Source organism: Falco punctatus (genome assembly GCF_963210335.1).
Source record: "Falco punctatus genome assembly, chromosome: 8".
NCBI lineage: Eukaryota > Metazoa > Chordata > Aves > Falconiformes > Falconidae > Falco > Falco punctatus.
In genome coordinates, this window is record NC_137588.1 from 14,133,189 (window position 1) to 14,153,659 (window position 20,471).

The window sequence follows — 20,471 nt, forward strand, 5'->3', positions numbered from 1 at the left end:
CCAGCTGGACTGAAGGGACCACTGAAGGGCTGGAAGGGCAGGGGTTTGCCCATGTTGTAAGGGCTGTCTGACTAGCGGGTGTTGAGCAGGCATGATTCCTGCTCTTCTGGGCTGCTTCTTCCAGTGCACCAGCTGAGGAGCTTCCACAGCTCCAGGGAGCTGCGGATTTGGTGACTGTAAGGATCACAGTGCTGAGCTGTGGTGGAGCTCATGGACCTAAACCCCCGGCTTGAGGGCCCCCAGAGAAATCCACACCTAGCCCCATGCTCTTGTGGCCTTCAAGGAGAAAGACACATGCCTTTCCTCACTGTCTTGCCCCTCCTCAGAAAGACCAGAAGTCCACCAGGAATGTCAATCCTCTCTCCTGCAGGAACCTTTGGACTTCATCCCTGTGATGAAATCAGCTACAAGCAGGGAGTTAATATATGACAGGGACCACACAAGCTGCACAAGAAAACCACGTGCAAGACCTTCTCTTCCTTCTTATTTGCTTTACAAGGTGAGCAAATTCTGTTATGACAGGTCCTCCCCCCTTCACTGCCACATCCCCTCCTCACTTCACCCTGTTAGAGATGGTGGGAAAAAGCATCGGCACAGAGCAGAGACCGTGGGGTCTAGGGAGCCCTTGGAGGAGCACTTTGGTCGGGATTTTTTCTGTCCTCTGATGGCTGTATTTACAACCTCTTCTCTCCTCCTTGCCCCTTCCCAGCCTCCCTGCTGTGCTCTGTTACAGTGTATGAACCCTCACTGAAATGAGCTGCTGAAAGGACATACTCCAGTAGCTGTCATGGGCAGCTTGGGGCTGGAGTCTCAAGCAGTATTTCTTTTGGTTCCAGTCAGGAACTAAAGTGGTGGGATTTTTCTCCCTGTTGTACATTGTGAAAGCTGTACCCTCCAGTGAGGTGTAGCTCTGCCAATAAAACCTTTCATTGGCAGCTCTGTTCTCCTGCACATGCACCCCCAAAAGCCATGTTTTTTGGGTTATGTTAACCATTTCTGTTAATTTATCAGCTAGCTTTTCACGCAGCAGGCCACAGAAAATACCAGTCAGACCGTGAATTGCATTGTCCCCTCCAGGTCCCTTGGGAAACAGTGGCAAAGTGGCATTCATTTCTGATGCTGAGCAAGGGACACAGACTGGCCACCTTGTGCTCTTCATGGTTGATACTCCTCATGCTGGTGGGGCAAAACAGTGTTTTATAACCATACAAGCTTATGTGTTTGGGGATATTAGATCATGGGCAAATCTTATAACCCCTTAGGTCCAACAGCCAGTCTGTTGGATTTTGTACTTTCATTTTCTTGTTGCATGTTAAATGCCTTACAATACATTGAGCCAGAAGAGCTGATCACCGCCTATGGCCAAGTCCCATGAGTGGTATTATGGTTCATGTTGCCTAAGCCTGCTAAGCCAAGCTCCAGCACTTCTCTTAAAAGGTCAGGACAGTTCCTTTTTAAAAAGTTACCTTTCTAGCTCTTAGACCAAAATTAACTTTGCTTTAATATGGGGAGGTGGCCGGTTTTCTAAAAGGTGGCAGAACTGGAATGCAGCTCTTCTTCTGGGAATAAGTGACAGTGTCCACAAGCTTGTGAAGTCCTGAGGACACTGTCTAAAATAAATGAAAGCTCCTTGTCCAGAACTATTCTCTAGGCTGGCTGAAGGGAGTAATTTTTTTTTCTTTCGACTTTTCCATAACATGTATGATACAATCCCAATTATGCTACAGTAATAGATTAACTCAATTGAAGCTAGCTTCCTCCTCCTTTCCTTAGGGACAGAGAGGGACCTTCCAGGTCTGAGGCTTACCATACTTTTTCAGTGAAAGGCATGCTGAGGGCAAACAAAAATATTCTGGGAGTGTGTGTATATAGCTCTGGACTGTCTTTTTGAAATAGTTCTTGTTTAACTAAATACTCTCCCAACTAGTGGTCCCATCTAGAGGCCTGATTATTACCACTATGAGAAGGTGGTGAAAAGCATCTCAGATAATCAGGTGTCACAAGTAAAACCAGACAAAGCCTCCAAGGCAGGCAGGAGTAAATTCCAACCGTTTTCAGCATAGACAAATTGGCATTGAGGCTGTAAACATGCTAAGTCAGTCTGCTGTTTATAGTAAGTGACTTTTGATTTTCTATAATTGAGCTCAAGGCATTAGCCTCAGATATTAAAAATGAAGTTGTGAGGCTCATCTGGAAAGCTAGAGAAGTCAGATAAGAGCTGGTGTTAAGGCCTGAACTTTCATTGACTTGAAAGTTTCCAGGTGTTTATCATGTAGGTACAATATAGTGTATTTAGCAGGGAATAAGAAGGAAATGTTAGCAAAGTTAAGTATTGTTTAAAAAGAAGAAAATGAAGTCACTGAGTCTGCGTAAGAAAGCAATAGAGTAATCAGTGTGCATGGAGCAGCTCAGTCCAAAGTACTTTCCTAGCCCTAAAGATTATAAATTAATCTCATTTGTGACTGATGCTGCAGGCAGGTACCTAAAGTGCAACAACTAAGTCATGAAACATGATGAGTGTCTAGTGGCTCTCCACTGACTTGGTGTCTTGCCTTGCAAGTAATCCTGCTGATTTCTGAGAGCAGGGGGTACAGACTCACACAAGACCAAGGTTAGAGTGGAAAAACAGACCCAGCACCATTCTGTCTTCAGACACAATTGCTTGTGACACTGGTGGATGTTGTTTGTTGTGTACACATTGCAAAACGTCCTATTCTGGCTTGGACTCTGCACTTCTGAAGAGTGCTCGTCTCTGATTTAACAGACAGTGTGATCGATCCTTCAAGCAGGTTCAAGCTCAGCTAACTCCAATGGAAGCTGCAGTTTGTGAAAGAACCAGAGCTGGGCTCTCAGTGTTCAGAGACATGAGCTGTAGCAGTGTGTAAGATCGGCTGATTCCTTGTAAAATGCGTGTGCATCTAGCGCAGGCTTAACCCTGGGTGATAACAGGTAAAAGAGGGCAAAGGCATAATAAAATGTGGGTCTCTACTGTAGGTATTTACACAGTATTGACATTGTTAGCTGTGCTTAGAGATTTATGTCAAGTGTAACTGTACTGTCATAAAACAATAAAGTACTTCTGTGAAGGGCTTAGGGCAAAGGGGAGGCAGAGAAGTCTCACTATATAAGGCCCTCCTCCAGCACCCCTGGTAATCCATGGGAATGTTTCCATAGCTGTCAGCAGGAGCTGTGTGGAGGCCTGCTAGGGGAGGGCAAGCAGAACCAGCCCGTTTACTATGTTTAGAGTAGGTAACTAGTGATTTTGTCTTGGGGGAGATATTGCCACCACCAAACTTTAGGAGCCTAACACAGATGACAAGTCCACCTTGCAGTCAGCAGAGAGATGAGGGTTCCTCCCAGGGAGCAGGGATATATCTGAACTGTATTGTCCTCTGGTGTTTCATAGAAATGCTGACAAGGGCCCATAAAAGCTGAGAGAAGACATTAAGAAAAATACTGTGCTCAGGGTGGTCGTGAGGTGAAAAGAACAAGAGCCCAGTGTCCCAGGGTTTCTGCACAGTGTACCCTGGGCTTGGCACACTTTCAGCTCTAGGCTGTTGCAGCTCCACTTCTCACACTGGGCTCACAGTAGGCTTCCCCTCAACATTTTGGCTGCAGGACCAGACTTTGCAGCTGAGCTCAGTGTTTATATGTAGTGGACGAAACTGAAATGCCAGTCCCAATCAGTCAGAGCTCCAGGGAGTTTAGATCCAGGCACAGTGCCTGCCTGTCCATGGCTCTGTGGCTCCTTTGTCCTCAGTTTGTCCTCCGTGCTCATTGTCTCTGGTCTTCATGAGGTTATGGCAAGATTTCTTCTCCAAGCCAAGCCGATACATGGGACCTGCTAGTCTTGCTGCAGAGAGGTATTGCTCTTCCACTAGAGGTGATTCCTATGTAGTTGTTCCCTGGTTAGATGACACTGCATGGGAGGGTGTTTTCCTTCTTCTTTCCAGATGCAGGAGGTAATTATTTTCCATCGAAGCATTTAGCAGAAGTGTTCCCCACCATAGCAGTCTCACAGCGGTCCTGCCATGGATAGAGAGTTGCCTGCTTCCTGACCCTGCTCTGGACAATGCTGCTCAAAAATCAGCCAGCTTCAAAAAAAAAGAAGCATCTCTGTGGAGAAGAGACATTTCAGAGCCCTTCATAAATCCAAGCATTGCTGCCAGCCTGGCTTGCTTTGCTTTTCGTGTCAGGAACCAGAGGGCTCCACACCTGCTGGTCTTCACTGTTCTCCGCGGGAGCTGATATGGGCTGTTTGGAAAACAGGTGGGTAGGTGTTGAGCGCTTCAGCGTTTGATTCCGTGTCTCTCAGCTGTCTGAAATAATTTTGAGCCTAGGCAACTGGATGAGCCTTCCATGCTTCCTTCCCAGAAGCGTTGCCTATGCCGTTTCCTGTCCCAGACTGGATCTTAAAAGCTGATGAGTAGAGCTGAAATCTGTCCCTCACTCGTCAGATACATCAGCCTCTAAACTCCAGGGGTAACTTCACACTGGGGCAGCCCTCACAGTGCATGAGCTCACTCCAGCCCATGTGTGAGACTGGGTTGGTCCCTCTCTCTGAGTCCTGGGAGGTGTCACAGTGGCAATAAACAGCCTCATTCCCATGTCATCTGTTGTCCCTTTCAGTCCTCCAGTCCTCCGCTCAGCTGGTGCTGGAGATGTGGCCCAGTGTGTTCCCCTACTCCCAACAGCACCGCAGGCTCCTACTCCACAGGACCGCCACTGTAGGATACCCTGTCCTTGCGCCCCACTATCCTTGTGCAGAAAAAGGGTATTTTAAGCTCAGTTCAATAAGAGGTGAGCACTTTCTCTTGCATCTGTACCCAGAGCAGAGTGCCACAGTACCAGCATCCCCTTGGGCTTTGTGTGTGATCTTTTCCCATGAAATCTCAGTGGTGTCCTCATCACATGAGCTCTTCAGCCTCTGGGATGGTGAGACAGCTTGGGAGATTGAGATGATCCTTTCAGTTTGCACATCTCTTGCTCTGCATAGCCAGCCGTTAAAACTATTCACTTTACCCTTCTGTGTAGGAATTTGTGGGGGACCTTGGAGCAGATCGCTAGGGACTGGCAGGGGCTTGCGTGCAGAAGAGATGTGGAGCAGAGTGTGTTTCTTGCTCCTCGCACTGCGCTTCTTTTTATTGACCTGCCTTGCTGATTGGAAAAGACCCATGTCCCCCCCACAGCCCCCTCTTCCTCCCCAGCCGCACAATTGTCACTGCCAATTAGTGCATTGTTAGGGCACACAATGGCGCTGTGGCCACTGGAATGGGCTGCTTTTGTGCATCTCCAGTCGGCTGTAGGGGCAGTCAAGATTCATTTAGGGCCTTACACAACATGGACAGAAAATACTATCAGAAAAGCAAAAGGGGGAAAGAAAAAGGGAGGGGGGGAGAGAGAGGCAGCAAGAGGAGGAGGGGGTGAAGCCTGCTATTCAGGGGTTAGCCCAGCCGCATGAAAGGCCCAAGAAGCAGTGCCACATTGAAGACGCCCCTTGGAACACAAAAAGGAACCAGGGCTTAATAGTAATTAGTGGGCAAACTGCAAAGAGCGCGGTGGCTCGCCAGTGAATTGTTCCTGCACTTGCTGCCACCGCTGCCCCTTCCCCCTTCCCTCCGTCTCTGGCCGGGAGGGGAGCAGCTCCGGGGTGGGAATTAGCAGCCCTCCGCTACCCACCACTCTCCGGGGAGGCCTCATCTAGCTCTTTTTGTGGCAGGTAAATTGGATTTCATTCTCTAAAGCTTGTAGCCGATTACAGGAGGTACTTTGCAGCCAGAGCAGGGCACAGGGGTATGGTTTTGGGGCCAGCACTGTACCTGTGCCAAGGACCTGTAAAGCAGCCCGATCCCTTTTGGCAGCCCGGCACGGCATGCCTCGCGGCTGGGCTGCGTTTGCCCATGGCCTGTCCCTCTTCCCCCGGCAGAGCCTTGGGGGTCACTGCTGTGGTTCCCTTCTGCTTCCGTTGTTCCCCTCTTTGCTCATAAAACAATCAACTGTACAGGTTTTTATGATCTATTTAGGGAGAAGCCTGATAGCAGCTTTGTCAGATTAGAAGCTGTGAAGAATCTGCTCAGGCTGAAGACCAAACCTTGCCCTCGCTTCTCCACGAAAGACTGCACAGCGCGAAGAGCGCTTGCATCCACCCCTTTGCCCTCATTTCTGTGCCAGCTGTCAGTCATGCTAAGGCCTTCATTGGTACGTACAGAGTTTCTTAAAGCACATTTTGGCCCAGCACCGCTGGGGCTTGTCTCGGGTAGTTGCATGAGTGTGCAGCAGAGTACATTTAATCTCTACTTCTGTAGAGATCAGCTTGTTGCTGTTATCAGGCTCAGCTCAGCTCCTGAACTGCTCGTACTAGGTTTAGTAAGGAGCTCCTGTGCCCAGCAGAGTTAGCTGTGTCTCAGGAATATGCCACGTTAAAAGGTCCATAAGGCAGGTTTGACGTCACATAAATGTGCTTAAGTAATGAGGAGAAATTCAGGGCGTCTTAGCCCAAATGGAAAGTACACAGAGACACAAAATTATGAATCATTCCTTTTACGTTGTCAGGGAATCTAATTAAAATCTGTGGAAGAAAGCTGCAGGGCCTGGTGGTTAGTTTGCTGGCTCTTCTCAGCTAATGGATGTGCATTTCAGCTATCCTTGGATGCAGGGGTGCTGGAACAGGTGCTGATCTCAAGCACAACCACACAGAACGCCACAAACTTAGACTGGGCTCTTGTGGATTCAGCTCAGTACAAATCAGACCAGACACCAACTGATCAAATTTAGTAGTCTCTGCTGGAAACGTTTGCAAACATGAAAGCGATACACGCGCGTGCACACACACACATACGTTTCTGAACCACCGTCTCTCTTCTGCTAGAGACTGAAAATACCTTCTCATTTCCTCTGTTAGCTACAGGTGCAGCAGAGAGTTCCTCTAAGATACACGGGCAAGCTTAGGAAATGCAGTTGCTGCTCCAGTACCAGTCTTTTTCCACCACCTGGAAGCCACAGCTGCTCTGTATATCTATATAAAATACATTTGATTGTATTAGAACAGCGACAATAAGATTCACAACCAAGACTTTTGGTCTGTCCAGAATCCCATCACGGGTTTCACACGAGGCTGAGGGCAGCACAGCGGGCATCAAGGGCTCGGCTGGCGTTGCTGGGACAGCTCCCACAATGCAAACACCATCAGGGAGCTCACGGCGTACGTGTCTCACAGATAGAGCTAGTTGAAGGCGCTGTCTCACAACACAGAACGTGTCTGTCTCTCACCAGCCACAACACATCCTCTCTCTACTAATTAGCAACATCCCTGGCAGAGCCTCAGCTGAAAGGATTACGCTCTGTTCTCACCTTGCCCTCTCCCTTCCTCCCCCAAAGAGGAATGTTTAGTCCTGTCGGGATGCAGCCTGGCTGGCCCAGGTAAGGGGTCGGCCCCGTGCCCCTCCAGACAGCCCCTCTACCAGCAACAGATTTTGTCCCCGGGACAATCAGTCTGGCCCTGAGTGACGGCCGCGCAGCATCGCATCCCTGCAGCGTAGTGCCGGGGGTTGTCAGCCTTATGTGCTCTAGTGGAACGGAAACAGAGAGCAGCATCTGCAGCAGGAGCCAGAATAGTCTTTTTCCAGCTCAGGAGGGAAGGGTTGATTTCCCAGCTCTGTGTGGCCAGAAGGGCGAGTCACAGAACTGCAAAAGCATGGAGAGTTGCCTGTCCTTTCTCCCATTTTGGGGGTTCCTTGGCTGCTGGGCCCAAGAGCTCTTTGTACGGCAGGTACATTCAGCACCTAGCACAGTGAGAGGCAAATAATGATGTCGCGTGGTGGAAGCTTGCACAGCAGTTTCTCCGAGTGCACCCAGTGGGGTCCTGCCTGCCTCGTGACAGAGTAACGGCTGGGGGTCTGGCAGTGCCAGCCTGTGGGAGGCATGGAGAAGGGCTCAGCCGCTCCCTTGTCCCAAATAGTGGAACGGTTAATTTCATCAGCATAAGGGAAATACATACAGAGTGAATTCTGCTGCAGCTGAACAGACTTCTCTAAGCAAAAAGCTGAACCAAGCTACTCCACCATTTTCATGCCGTAAGGAAGGTGGTGGCCTGTGTGAACCCCATCTTTGCAGCAGTTATGCTGCCTTTTTTGTCAGCTTGTTGCTTATATAAAATCTATTTGATTGTGTCAGTTTGGTAAAAAAAGCCTGTAAGAGGACTGCACAACCTGGTCATCAAAGACTTTTGACAACCCTGTGCTAGCACTTGTGGAAGGATTGAAAATACTTCGGAGCACTTTCTTGCATCCCCAGGGTGAATCCCAAGCAGGGTAACATCATGTGCTTGATGGTGCTGCACATGGTAGCGAGCTACAGGATTTAGAGAATGGATTCCTTCTTTTGCCCAGCAAATCTCTTGATGTGCTCCAGTTCTGTAACACTAGTCCCTGCTAAAGCTGTTGCTGTTTAAGATTGAGCTCTGTGGGTCACTTGCATGTATTAATTTTTCACATCTAACTAATGCCTAAATGTGAACGTTGTTAGCGACATCCTTTCCAAAATCACTTTGACCTGTGTATTACGTTACCCCCTGAATGACTCGCAGAAGGAAGTAATCAAAACTTGTATAGTTCCAGCTAGTGCTAATTGCCTTTTCATCTGTTTCTGTCCCTTTTTACTTGTGTCCAATAAATGTTGATAAGGCAGGGATTTAAATCTGTACTTCAACATAATTTGGTTCATTTAATGGGAATGACATGACTCAATAAGGCTTAGCTCCAAATATTCCTCCAGCCCTGTGTCAAGCACTTCAAGGATGTCAGAAGCAGATATGGAGAATCTGAAGTGCCTGGTCTTAGCAAGAATGCCTGAAAGGTCAGGGAGGGGATGTTGTTTCAGGAGGTGTCTCCTGAAAGGCCTGGGTACGTACTGGTTCAGGAAAACACGTGTAGTACTGCAGATGAGTATGCATACAGGATAAAACTTGCAAATGTGTGATTTTTGATTGCCTCTGATCTTGAGTGGGCAATGTGGCGTGTTATAAAGGAGGGTCTGTAGCAATGTCTGGAAATAAAGATCTCTTAAGATTTTCTCAAGAGGTCCAGAATTGCTGCATCTGGAAAATTTTGATCACAGCATCTTGAGAGGTTAGTGAAGAAATGCAAAGTGGTTTATGCCTTTGAAACCTATTTTGACTGTATGAAACCTCATATTTTCAGAAAAGGTGAGACTGAACTTGAACTATTCTGAATGCAGACTGAAGTCACTCCTAACAGCAACAGTTGTTATCATATGTTTTTCACCAAGTGACAGAATATTAAGCCCAGGAGAGACCAGCCATATCCACAGATGTTCATACCGACAGCAGAAGGCCAGGAGAGAGCAGCCATAACCGCAGGTGTTCATCCCAATAGCCATTCTTTGTAAGGTGTGGATTTAGCAGACAGCAAGTTTCTTGGGAACATTTCTATTGACTGACCAATTCTCTCTGAAAGCCAGGCAGGATCTAAGGGACAAGTGCTCACTGGGCTGTTTCCTGGCTGAATTCTGCCCAATTTCCCAGCAAGCTCCTGGCACCCCAGGACCTCCCCCATCCTGTGCTCCCACAGCATTCCCAGGCAGGGGGCTTCTAGGACTTCATGTTGTGACAGGAAATCTCCTAGCTTTTCCTGATGCTGCAGAACTTCTCAGAAGTACGGGCAGCTCACCCTGTTTGGCACAAACTGGTTTGTTGTACATTGGGTTTTAATGTTGGGATTTTCCACAAAACAGAAATCGCAAGTTTCAGCCAGCTTCCATCCAGGCTGCCGGCGTGTTTTCTCCAGGGGATCTTGCCCATTGGCGGTTACAAACTTGCCTTCTAACTCCAAAGTATTTGCTATGTTTTCAGCCAGAGGCTCCTCTAACCTGTCTCTCCCTTTGCTGCATTAGGAAATGGCTTAGTGCTTTTGTCCCCAGAAATAAAGGACTGCAGCTGTAATGGATATTATTTTAATGTTGGTGTAAACCAAGCAAATAGAAACAAGCTTCCAAAGGTTGTGACCTGAGGCAGGGCAGGGAAAGCATTGTGCCAAAGCTGAACTGCTTGGAGTAGTTTTACCCTGAAGGTGTCTTACAGCTAAGGAGAGGGCAGGAAAGGGAAATTCCTGTTAAGAGATGGCACTGATCAGAACAGCACTGGTCTGAAGATATGCAGTAATTAGTCTATATTATTATTATTTCATAGAGACATTTGATAGCTCCCATGTATGAGTTGGGGGTTTGTTTTATTCACGTGGTCAGAGTCAAAGCTGGTGTGAGCCAGCACTGATCTTGGCCAGGCAGTGCAGCTGTGCTCCTTCGTGCCTGCTGAGGAGCCTGGCCAGGGGTCAGGCTACAGGGAAGAGGTGATGGTCCCACCTCACATGCACATGGAGGGTTTATGGTGGAAACCACAGCTTCATGGCTGTTAAGGTCACCTTTGCTGGACATTCAGTTCAGACAAGGCAAAACTTGGATGGTTCATGGGAAATGCCCTGCTCTCTCAGCTGGGAAATGGCCTGAGTGCTCAGACCACTGGCGTGGCAAGCACTGGCCCCTTGGTCATGAAAATACCTCAGATTTCATGCTTCAAGGTTGATCATTTGGCAGCTTTCCTGAGAGCTCAGTTCACTTACAGCTGTAAGCATACAAATGCATGTGTGGCATAATCACCCTGCTTGGAAATCCCAGTGGAGCAAAGTATTTAACTCTGAAAAATACTTGGGAGTAAATTCTTTGCAATGTATAGAGCAGCAAGCATTTCAGAAGCAATCTAACTGTGTATTTAAACAGTCATTACTACCTTCTGGGCAAATAACACGTTTTGAAAATGGTCTCTATACACAATAGACGCTAACAGAATAAATCCTAATTGCTCTGAAGGACCCATTAGGCTCTATCAGGTCAATACATGGCGGAGGTTTTTGAAAAGTCACTCACCCTGTTGTTACATAAGCCACAACTTGAAAGTCCATAAATAAGTATTTGCCCAATGAAGAGTGAGGGCTTTGCCAGGGCCATACTAATTTATCATGTCAACTTAACTATGGGGACTGGTCGTTTTTTGCCAAGGGCCTATGTGTAAAAAAAAAAAAAAAAAAAAGTAAAAAGCACGACATGATGTGTTTCAAAAACTGCATATCTGAAAAGTTTCAGGCTGCACTATGCCCCCCAACAAAGTCAAATTGAAGTTCACTGCTACCTCCTCATCTCAGCATTTTGTGAATCACAGCAAGATTTAACGGTCAGCTGCAGCTGTGGTGCTGATGGCCAGGCTGTGGCATGGCAGGACCCTTCCTCACGCCCGCCGACCCTCCTGTGCCTTTGAACTGGGGCCCTGACCCTGCTTCTGCCTTCTGCGTGCTGCAGTGGTGGCACCTTGGGACAGGAGCACCCCTTCAGAGTACCAACTGTGCCTCACAGAAGGGATCCCAGTGCCTGGGGAGACTAATGCAAACTAATTATGTAGATTTTACGTTCATTTGTATGTACAGATATTGTTAAGTAATTATTGGTGGGTCTGGGAAGATGAGTTTCAAATGCAGCCGCTCTTTCTGGTTTTACTTTAGTCTTACTTACCTGAACATCTGGTAGCAGTTTACAAACTGTGGTGCTTGTGTCAAGTATTGCTGAAGGCTCTGGCACTGTTAGAAATCGTGTTTTGCATTAATTCACTCAGAAGCCGTCTAGTTCCATGTAGGTTTTTGAAGATAACTACGGTTTGGCATGGTTTTATTTTCCTGTGATGGGTCAAGGTGCGTAATTGTACAGGTCTATGTAAAAGCAAACAGTATTGATGTAGGTTAGGATTTTCAAGAGAATTTCAACAAGGCATCCATGGTAAAAAGCATTCAACTGATTTAAATTGGAATTCCTGTCCCCAGCCCACTGCTTTTAAATCATTTGGGCACATGAGAAAATGTTTCCCCCTGCTGCAGTTTCACTTCGGTAGGATTCAGGTGCCAGGGTCCCTTCTGCACGTGCTGGCAGTGGTTGTCATTCTGCTCTGCCTGCTGGCAGAGGGCTCAGAGCCCCTCCCCCCCAGTCTCCCTACCTGCTGGGTCTTTTCTGCCTGCGGGGCAGCAAGGACCTTGGTCTCTTACTTCAGAGCCTTCCTCCAGGTCCAGTTACCACCATCAGTCTTGGTGCACAGGTGTGCGGTGCTGGCAGCCTGCAGCCTTGCAGCTTTTGGGTGGGAAGGCAAATGCTTGGCACAGGTGGAGGCGGACAGCACGCCCGTCCTGGTGCAGCATGCAGCCATGTCCAGTGCGTAAGGGAAACATCAGTCTCCTTTTTATACCAGTACACGGGGGTCTGCTGTGCTGGAGCTGCCTGGGGGCCGCATCGTGATAGCGAGCATGACAGCAGTCCGTCTCTGCAACCACGGCAGGCAGTAACGCACAGCCTTGCCAGTTTTGTGCTGCTGCAAACCACTTTGTGGTCCCCAGCACCCCCTCAGTCAAACTGTTTGTAATCAGGGGTCACTGCTAATTTGAGCAGAGCCTGAGCTAGCACAGCCTCCAGCTGGTGACTGGCAGGCTGCCCACCAGCACCAGGAGCCCACTGTCACCTGTGCTGGGCCCCCACCGCTCCCTTCCTGGGAGCCAGACACTTTGTCAGTGGTGCAGACAAAGCCAGGATTTGCCGCTGGAAGTAAGAAGGGTCGAGGGCCAGGGATGGCGTGCTGGTCCTACAACAAGAGGGGCAGGAGGTTCCTGCCCTGCTTTGGTACAGGCAAAGCCAAGAGCGAGATCAGTACTCCCCCGGCTTTGTCCCTGCCCAGAGCCTGGGCTGAAAAGCTCTTTGCAAAAGTCTGCTGAATAGTCTAACAAGGGCAAGGGCAACAGCTAGTCTTTACAAAGGAAGCTCACTTAGTCCTTTTCTAAAGTCTTTTAAAAGTCACAGTATCCTTCACAAAGGCAATTTTTCCAGGTAAACAGTACAGGCTGACAATAAAGCAGTGACAGAACCAAATACAGAAATATTTACCACGTTGTTACTTTATTCTTCTACCAGGAACTGCAGCATCCCAGCTGAAAATGCCTCAACAGGTGGAAGTTATGTCCATGAGGACACATAAATTGTCAACACCTGCCTGTCTCTTCTGGGATGGAGCCACCGGCAGGGACTGGTTGGGTTGCTAAGCAGATCTGTCTGCCATGGTGGAGCTTTACGAACACCTCTGCATATGGATTAAAGGTAAAATGATTTCCTAATAATTTGTAGAGTTTTTTAACAACAATAGCAAGTTCTTAGGGGTGGGAAACACTTTCTCTTTTTTCTCCAGGGTTTGGCATGGTAGGTTTTGTGCAGGCACAGCTTCTGTCACTAATAGTGCTGGATGCACATAAAGCACTGTACTCTCATACTGTACTGTAGAGATGAATAACAAGCTGTTCTGGTTGCTCTGCTACATATTCATAAAAAACAAAAAGGAAACAGAAGCACAGAGCAAGCCAACAGATGTCTACCTGGCTCTTAATTGGATTTTATGTGTCCCCAGTGTAGCAAATACAGCATTATTTACAGCCAGGCTCTAAGAATTAGATACATCTGGAGGAGTGGTGAAACCTGAACCAGACTATGGGAGTTGGTAGGTTAACTGAAATGAAGAGCTGCCCCATTTTCCCCTTATCTTCTCCCTTCCCACCTATGTACCGGTTCTCTGTTGTGTGTTGAATCAAACCAAGATATTGCCCAAGGGAATGCTTATAAAAATGAAAAATGCCAGCAAAAAAGGAGAATTTCTAGTCTTGTGGAGCTTCATCAGCATTTTCTAATTGTACAGCAATGATGATAATAAAAAGGCTGCCCTCTGCTCTCAGCTATAATTTGGATAATCAACTGAAAGCCGTAATGAAACTGTCTGTGATTGCTTTCTGCTGGGCTGCTAGTTCACAGAAGCTCATTGTTGGGCAGAATTAAAAGTTATGACTCCTGCTACAGGGATACACCACTGTGTTCCAAAGGAACATGTGACTTTGTAATTCTCTTCTGTATGGCTTTATTACAGGCAAACCTTGCATAAAGCAAAGAGGTATAGAGAGTTAAGCTTTTGTTTCTTTGCCTGTTTTCTAGAAAGTTGTTCAGTGTCAGAGCTGGCAGTACCAGATAGCATGTGCGCCTGGCCGGGGGCACTTGCAGGCACATAGGATTTGGGGTGGTCTCTGGCCTTAGGGTGCATGTGGCCGCGGGGCACGCTGCCCGCAGCACAGGAGCCGCAGGGCAGCGGGCGAGGGCAAGGCGGGAGCCAAGCCGTGCTACGGGTCGTGCTTTGGGTCGTTGCCCCAAGGGCCGCGGGTGCGGCGAGGGGCAGTTCGGGTGTGTGAGGTGCTGGGCACAGGCGCTCGCCAGCGCCAGGCCGCGGAGCGACCGGGCCGCGGCTGCGCCTTGGCTAGTCGGGCCGGTGCTGGAGGCGAGTGCCGCGGCCCTGGCCGCCCTTCCACCCGCGCCCCGGGCGGCGCAGGGCTGGGGAGCCGCCTGCCTCCCGGGCCGGAGCGAGAGCGCCGCCGCAGCGGGCCTGGCCCCAGGTCCTCGCCGCACCCCGGGCGCCACCCGGGCTGGGCGCTCAGGTCCGCGCTGCCGAGCCCGGGCGGCCGAGCGCAGCCGCGACCGGACCCGCCCGCTCCGGGGCGCTGGGACGGGACCGCGGCCCCGGGCAAGCACCGGCCTCGCTCGTTCGCGCCGCGCCCGGCGGGGGAGAGGGGGCGGCGGGCGGGCCTGCCGGGGCCCCTCCCGCGGAGGCTCAGTTGGCCGGGAGCGCCGCCCTGCCCGGCGGCCGCGGAGCTGGCAGCGGCGGGAGGTGCTGCCGCCACCCCTGTGCCGGGGCCGGGGCCTGGCTGCCGGAGCAGGGCGGCCGCGGGGCGGGAACCCTGCCCGCCCCAGGGTCGCCCCCTTTGCCCCGCACGCCGTTGCGTCCCGCGGGGGGCCTGGGGAGGAGGGGTGCGAAGCGGCGGCCGCCCTGTCCCGCTCTGCTGTTCCCGCCGCCGCCGAGGGGCCGAGGGCAAGCACGGCGTGGGCCGCGGTTCGGCGCCGCCGTCCCTTCTCGCCGGGCCGGAGCCGCCCCCGGCAGGCGGGGCGCCGCCTGGCTCGGCCGAGGGACGGCCGCGGGGAGCCCCGGCGGGGGCGGGGATGAGGGCGGGGCGCAGGCGGGGGGCGGGCCGGGGGCGGGGCGCGGGCGCGGCGCGGCGGGAGAGCGCCCGCCCGCCCCAGAGCGCAGGTGGCGGCGGCGGCGGCGGCGGTCCCGGTCCCGGCGGGGCCCCGCTCCCGGCGCGGCGGCGGTGGCGGCGGGCGCCCGGGGCATGCGGCAGCGGTAGGACGCGCGGCGGCGATGGGCGGCCGGGGGCTGCCGGTGCCGCTGCTGCTGGGGCTGCCGCTGCTGCTGGGGCTGCCGGCGGCGGGGCGCGCCGCTTCCAAGGCGCTGGTGTGCCAGGAGATCACGGTGCCGATGTGCAAGGGCATCGGCTACAACCTCACCTACATGCCCAACCAGTTCAACCACGACACGCAGGATGAGGCCGGGCTGGAGGTGCACCAGTTCTGGCCGCTGGTGGAGATCCAGTGCTCCCCGGACCTGCGCTTCTTCCTCTGCAGCATGTACACCCCCATCTGCCTGCCCGACTACACCAAGCCGCTGCCCCCGTGCCGCTCTGTCTGCGAGCGGGCCAAGGCGGGCTGCTCGCCCATCATGCAGCAGTACGGCTTCGCCTGGCCCGAGAGGATGAGCTGCGACAGCCTGCCGGTGCTGGGGGACACCGAGGTGCTCTGCATGGGTTACAACCGCACGGAAGCCACCACCCTGCCGCCTTTCTTTGGGAAGCCCACACGCCCTGCCAGGGACGCAGCCAAAAACCTGACGCCGCTCGATGGGCAGCGCCCCTCCGGGCTGGACTGCGGCCGGACTTGCAAGTGCAAAGCGCCCCTTATCCCCATCTCCAAGGAGTCCCATCCGCTGTACAACCGTGTCCGGACTGGGCAGGTACCCAACTGCGCCATCCCCTGCTACCAGCCCTACTTCACCCAGGACGAGAAGACCTTCGCCACCTTCTGGATCGGTCTCTGGTCCATCCTCTGCTTCATCTCCACCTCCACCACCGTCGCCACCTTCCTCATCGACATGGAGCGCTTCAAGTACCCTGAGCGCCCCATCATCTTTCTCTCTGCTTGCTACCTCTTCGTCTCCGTGGGCTACATTGTGCGGCTGGTGGCAGGGCACGCCAACGTGGCTTGCAACCCAGAGCACCACCACATCCACTATGAGACCACGGGCCCGGCTCTCTGCACGGTGGTTTTCCTTCTCCTCTACTTCTTTGGCATGGCCAGCTCTATCTGGTGGGTCATCCTGTCCCTCACCTGGTTCCTGGCAGCCGGCATGAAGTGGGGCAACGAGGCCATTGCTAGCTACGCGCAGTACTTCCACCTGGCCGCTTGGCTTATCCCCAGTGCCAAATCCATCGCTGTACTGGCGCTCAGCTCCGTGGACGGTGACCCAGTGGCCGGGGTCTGCTATGTGGGCAACCAGAGCCTGGAGAACCTGCGGGGCTTTGTGCTGGCACCACTGGTGGTTTACCTCTTCACCGGCAGCCTCTTCCTGCTGGCCGGCTTCATCTCGCTCTTTCGCATCCGCAGTGTGATCAAGCAGGGTGGCACCAAGACCGACAAGCTGGAGAAGCTGATGATCCGTATTGGCATCTTCACCGTGCTCTACACCGTGCCTGCCACAATCGTCATCGCCTGCTACATCTACGAGCAGCACAACCGGGAGGCGTGGGAGCAGGCACAGAACTGCTCCTGCCCGGGGGACCCCCACCGCCCCAAGCCTGACTATGCTGTCTTCATGCTCAAGTACTTCATGTGCCTTGTGGTGGGCATCACCTCTGGCGTCTGGATCTGGTCTGGCAAGACACTTGAGTCCTGGAGGCGCTTCACAGCCCGCTGCTGCCGGGCCAGGAAGCCTGCGGGTGCCTCCATGTATGGCGAGACCAGCCCGGCACTGGCGGGCAGGACGGTGCTGCCCAGCATGGCCTCCTACCACAAGCAGGTCCCGCTGTCCCATGTGTGACCGGAGGGAGCCTCGGTGACCCCAGCCACAGGGAGGAGAGGGTTGCAAAGACCCTGGGCCACAGAAGAGGGGGTGGCAGCTGGGCCACCCCCAGCATCCTCAGCCCCACTGTGGTGGTGCTGCCCGGGACTGAGCATGTGTGCCCATTGGGGTATGGAGCGGCCACAGCCCCAGGCAGGGCAGGGAGAGGTGCTGCCAACAATGTGGGAGCAGAGAGACAGGGACGCCTGGAGCCTGGCAATACTGTGTGTGCTCCATTTGGGGTCCCACACCCTGTTTGGGGTCCTAGGGTGCTGCTGCCTGCAGGCCAGTCGGGTGGCAGGTAGCCTATGAGCTCTGATTTGTGTCCTACGATGAGCCTCTGGGCAGGTTCTGCTGGTGCCAGGGTAAAGGGGAGAGCTGCAGCAGGTAGGGTGGGTGGTGGCCCCCAATCCCGGCTAGTACTCTGGCACTGCCACCGAGCCACTTGCTGGAGCCCACTGGGTGCGAGGGAGCTGGGGAGAGCTGGCAGCTGGGGCCGCCTCCCTGCCGTGCTGCACCTGAGCCCCTGGGCACAGCTACGTGTTGCGGGGGACAGGGCAGGGGGCCCCCAGATGTGACGCTGCTGCTGGCCCCACTTGGATGGCAGCCCGCTGAGCCGCGGGGAGGGAGCTGCGTGGGCCAGGGGCTTCGTGGGCAGCGGCGGTGCGGGAGGAAGGGGCTGCAGAGGGGAATGGCCACCCAGCCCTCGAGGCAGGCAGGGAGAGGGTCCCAGCTGTCCTCAGCACAGGCGGGGACTAGGTAACCCCAGAGGTCCCCTCTCCCCTGGGCAGCACGTGCTGCTCTCCCCGGGCAGGGGGCTCGGGGCTGACCAGAGGCCGGTGCTGGTGGGGCTCAGTTCTGCGGTGCTGACACCTGGGTCTGGCCCACTGCTGTGCATGGGCAGCTGCTCCACTGCCCACCCCGGAGAGCCTGGGGGCTGCGCGGGTGACAGGGCTGCTGTCCCAGTGTGGGGTTCACAAGGAGCCCTGGGCACCCCTGGCAGTAGCAGTGACAGCGCTGGGAACGGGTCAATGCTGCTCTGCACCTCTTGCCTCTGCAGCCTGGTGAGCTGCTTACGTCTGCCTTGCGCCGTGCAGGTTACCTGGGGTGAGATGGGCAGCCCCGGCACTGCCTGCCAGCCTGCTGGCTGCGGCACAGCGTGGCACAACCAGTGCTAAAAGGGTGGTTGCACAACTGCAGCAGGTAGTGTGGGCATGGGGGGGCGGTGGTTCTGTGCCAGGCAGCAGTCTGTCTCTCCTGGGGAGTGGCTGGATATTCCAGCTATCCAGCTTCAACACTTCTTGCTGCTTTTTTCAAAGCTGTGCCTCTGTCGGAGACAGTGTGGGATTTGCAGGATTTGAGAGTAAGCAGTTAATTTAGGAAAACTTAGCAGAACGCTCGTACTGCCTTTCCTCCAGCTTCCCAAGCCTTTTCCCTTCCCCGTGTCAGACAGCAGCAGTGTGCCGACAGAACCGGTGCCTGGCATTAAGCGGTGGTGACAGCTGGGTTTCAATAAGTAGAATGATGCTGAGAAGGGGGGTGGCTGTTGTCAACTTCATTTAACGCAGCAAGGGCAAGGGGCTCCGGCTGTGGCACAGGGTGGCGAGAGGTGGCTTGTGAAAGCACCCGAGCTTGGTTTTGGTTTTTTGGGTTTTTTTGTTTTGTTTTTTTTTTTTTCCCCCTTTCCCCTGCCCTAAGTGGTGATCCACCCAGCCATTACTCGAGTCATTTTTTTTGCCTGCCTTCAAGTGTGGCACCGTGACCCAGCTGCTCAAGCGCTGGAGAACAGCTGCTGGCTTTGCTCCCACTGGACTGCAAGGATCCCAGGTTGTTCTCAACACCCTTGGACCACTTCAGTCAAGAAGGTTTCCACCTCGTTTTAAAACCGAATCCAGGGAAGCGGGGCAATGCTCGAGAGGCACATGTACTGATAAAGCTACTCCCAAGGTACCACATGAGTGTCTGGGGGGTTCCGGGCAGAGCAGCAGTGCAGGGGATGAGGGCTCGGCAGGGGCTGCCCAGCCGCACGGACCAGCACTCTTGCGACAGAGCGCTCGCTCCCTCCCTCTGGCGTGTTTGCTGTACTTCATTGTGGACAGAATTGCACCGTGTTGTGTTACAAACTGTGAATAGTTGTATTATAGGCCGGGTTGTACATACAGAAGCCGTAGTGACCTTTGATATGGGTTTGGGACAGGTGTGTTCTCGGCAGCGGGGCAGGTCAGGTGCAGAGATGCTGCGGGCAGTCTTGGGTTATGATCCGGGGTGTTAAATAACTCCAGCCTGCCCGATCTATGCCTTGCTGGACTCCTCTCTTTCTATAGTGCCTTTTGTAGATACAGCTAAGCACACATCATGCAATACAATGAACAAAACCATGTCAAAGGTGGTGTTTTGTTGTTTTTGTTTTTTCCAAAGTGCAACTGACTGTGTAAAGCCTTTTTTTTTTTTTTTTTTTTGTAAAAAAAAAAAAAATATCCAAGATTAGCTACAAATCATTGCCTATTGAAAAATGCAAGAGCGTTTTCAGCTTTGATCTAACGGTAGGCTAATACAATCAACGTGTTTGAGCCTGGCTTCTCAGCAACAGGTGGCAGGAGGGGGAAGGCGCCGTTGCTGGGTGCCCTGTATGCTGTAGCCAATTTACATGTTGGGTTTTGCCTCTTCCGTTACTGATGCTGTTCAACATTGTTTAAATAACTGTACTATATTTTGTGAAAAGCTGAAGAAATTTTATTCAAAGAGAAGTATCAAGATTAGTTATTTATGAGGACAAAAAACACCCCCCCGTGTGTTGTTTTCTTTGCTTCTGCTTCTGTTAGAATATTAATTACCGTAAAAACTTAATTGCGGGAGGACGGGGAGGCATGTGCAGGGGGACAGTGCAGAGCTCTAGATCCCTAGGGATCGTGGGGGACCAGCGAGTTCTGCATGGTGCAGGAATAGCATTTCTGTGTGCACGAGCCCACGTGGCGCTGCCCTTGGCATGGGGATGCCACGCTGTGGCCCAGCCCAGCACGGTGCTGCGTGCCATGGCCCATGTGCAGCCCCTGTGCTGAGCCGGGTTTAATCCTCAGGGGCTGCCGTGCCGCACGCCGCTGCCCGTGACCTCTCTGACAGCGTGTCTCCTTGTCAGGCCAAGGTCGTGCCTTGCTCGTAGAAGGGGGTTAACTATCAACTTTTATTGGTGTTCTGCAGCTTGCGCAGTACCAGTCCCTTGCCCTGTGCTGGAACTGGGCCCTGAAGAAGTGCCCTTTCATACTTTTGAGGCTGAGCAGGTGACAGCTCTTAGCCAAGCAGGACACTGCACGCAGATTTGAGTGTCCCTGTTGCCATCTGCTGTGAGCTCGCTCATGCTGGGAGGAGCACGTAGTTGAGGAAGGACAGCAGG

The 20,471-nt window shown here is 52.6% G+C and overlaps 2 protein-coding genes across 2 annotated transcripts in view; both read left to right on the forward strand.

The window, feature by feature from the left end:
• PLEKHM3 (pleckstrin homology domain containing M3) overlaps positions 1-20,471 on the forward strand; it is a 134,089-nt gene that overhangs the window by 109,357 nt on the left and 4,261 nt on the right. Inside the window, exons 9-10 of the transcript XR_013930162.1 lie at positions 371-499; positions 13,015-13,197. The gene's annotated coding sequence lies outside the window, so the exon portion shown is untranslated. The remainder of the gene's footprint in view (positions 1-370; positions 500-13,014; positions 13,198-20,471) is intronic.
• Positions 15,195-17,521, forward strand: FZD5 (frizzled class receptor 5). Its single transcript, XM_080400191.1, has one exon. The coding sequence runs from the start codon at positions 15,329-15,331 to the stop codon at positions 17,057-17,059; it is 1,731 nt and encodes a 576-aa protein (XP_080256317.1). The 5' UTR covers positions 15,195-15,328; the 3' UTR covers positions 17,060-17,521.

Excerpts from the sequence above, each read along its gene's own strand:
- FZD5 (XM_080400191.1), top strand. The coding sequence starts at position 15,329 with ATGGGCGGCCGGGGGCTGCCGGTGCCGCTGCTGCTGGGGCTGCCGCTG.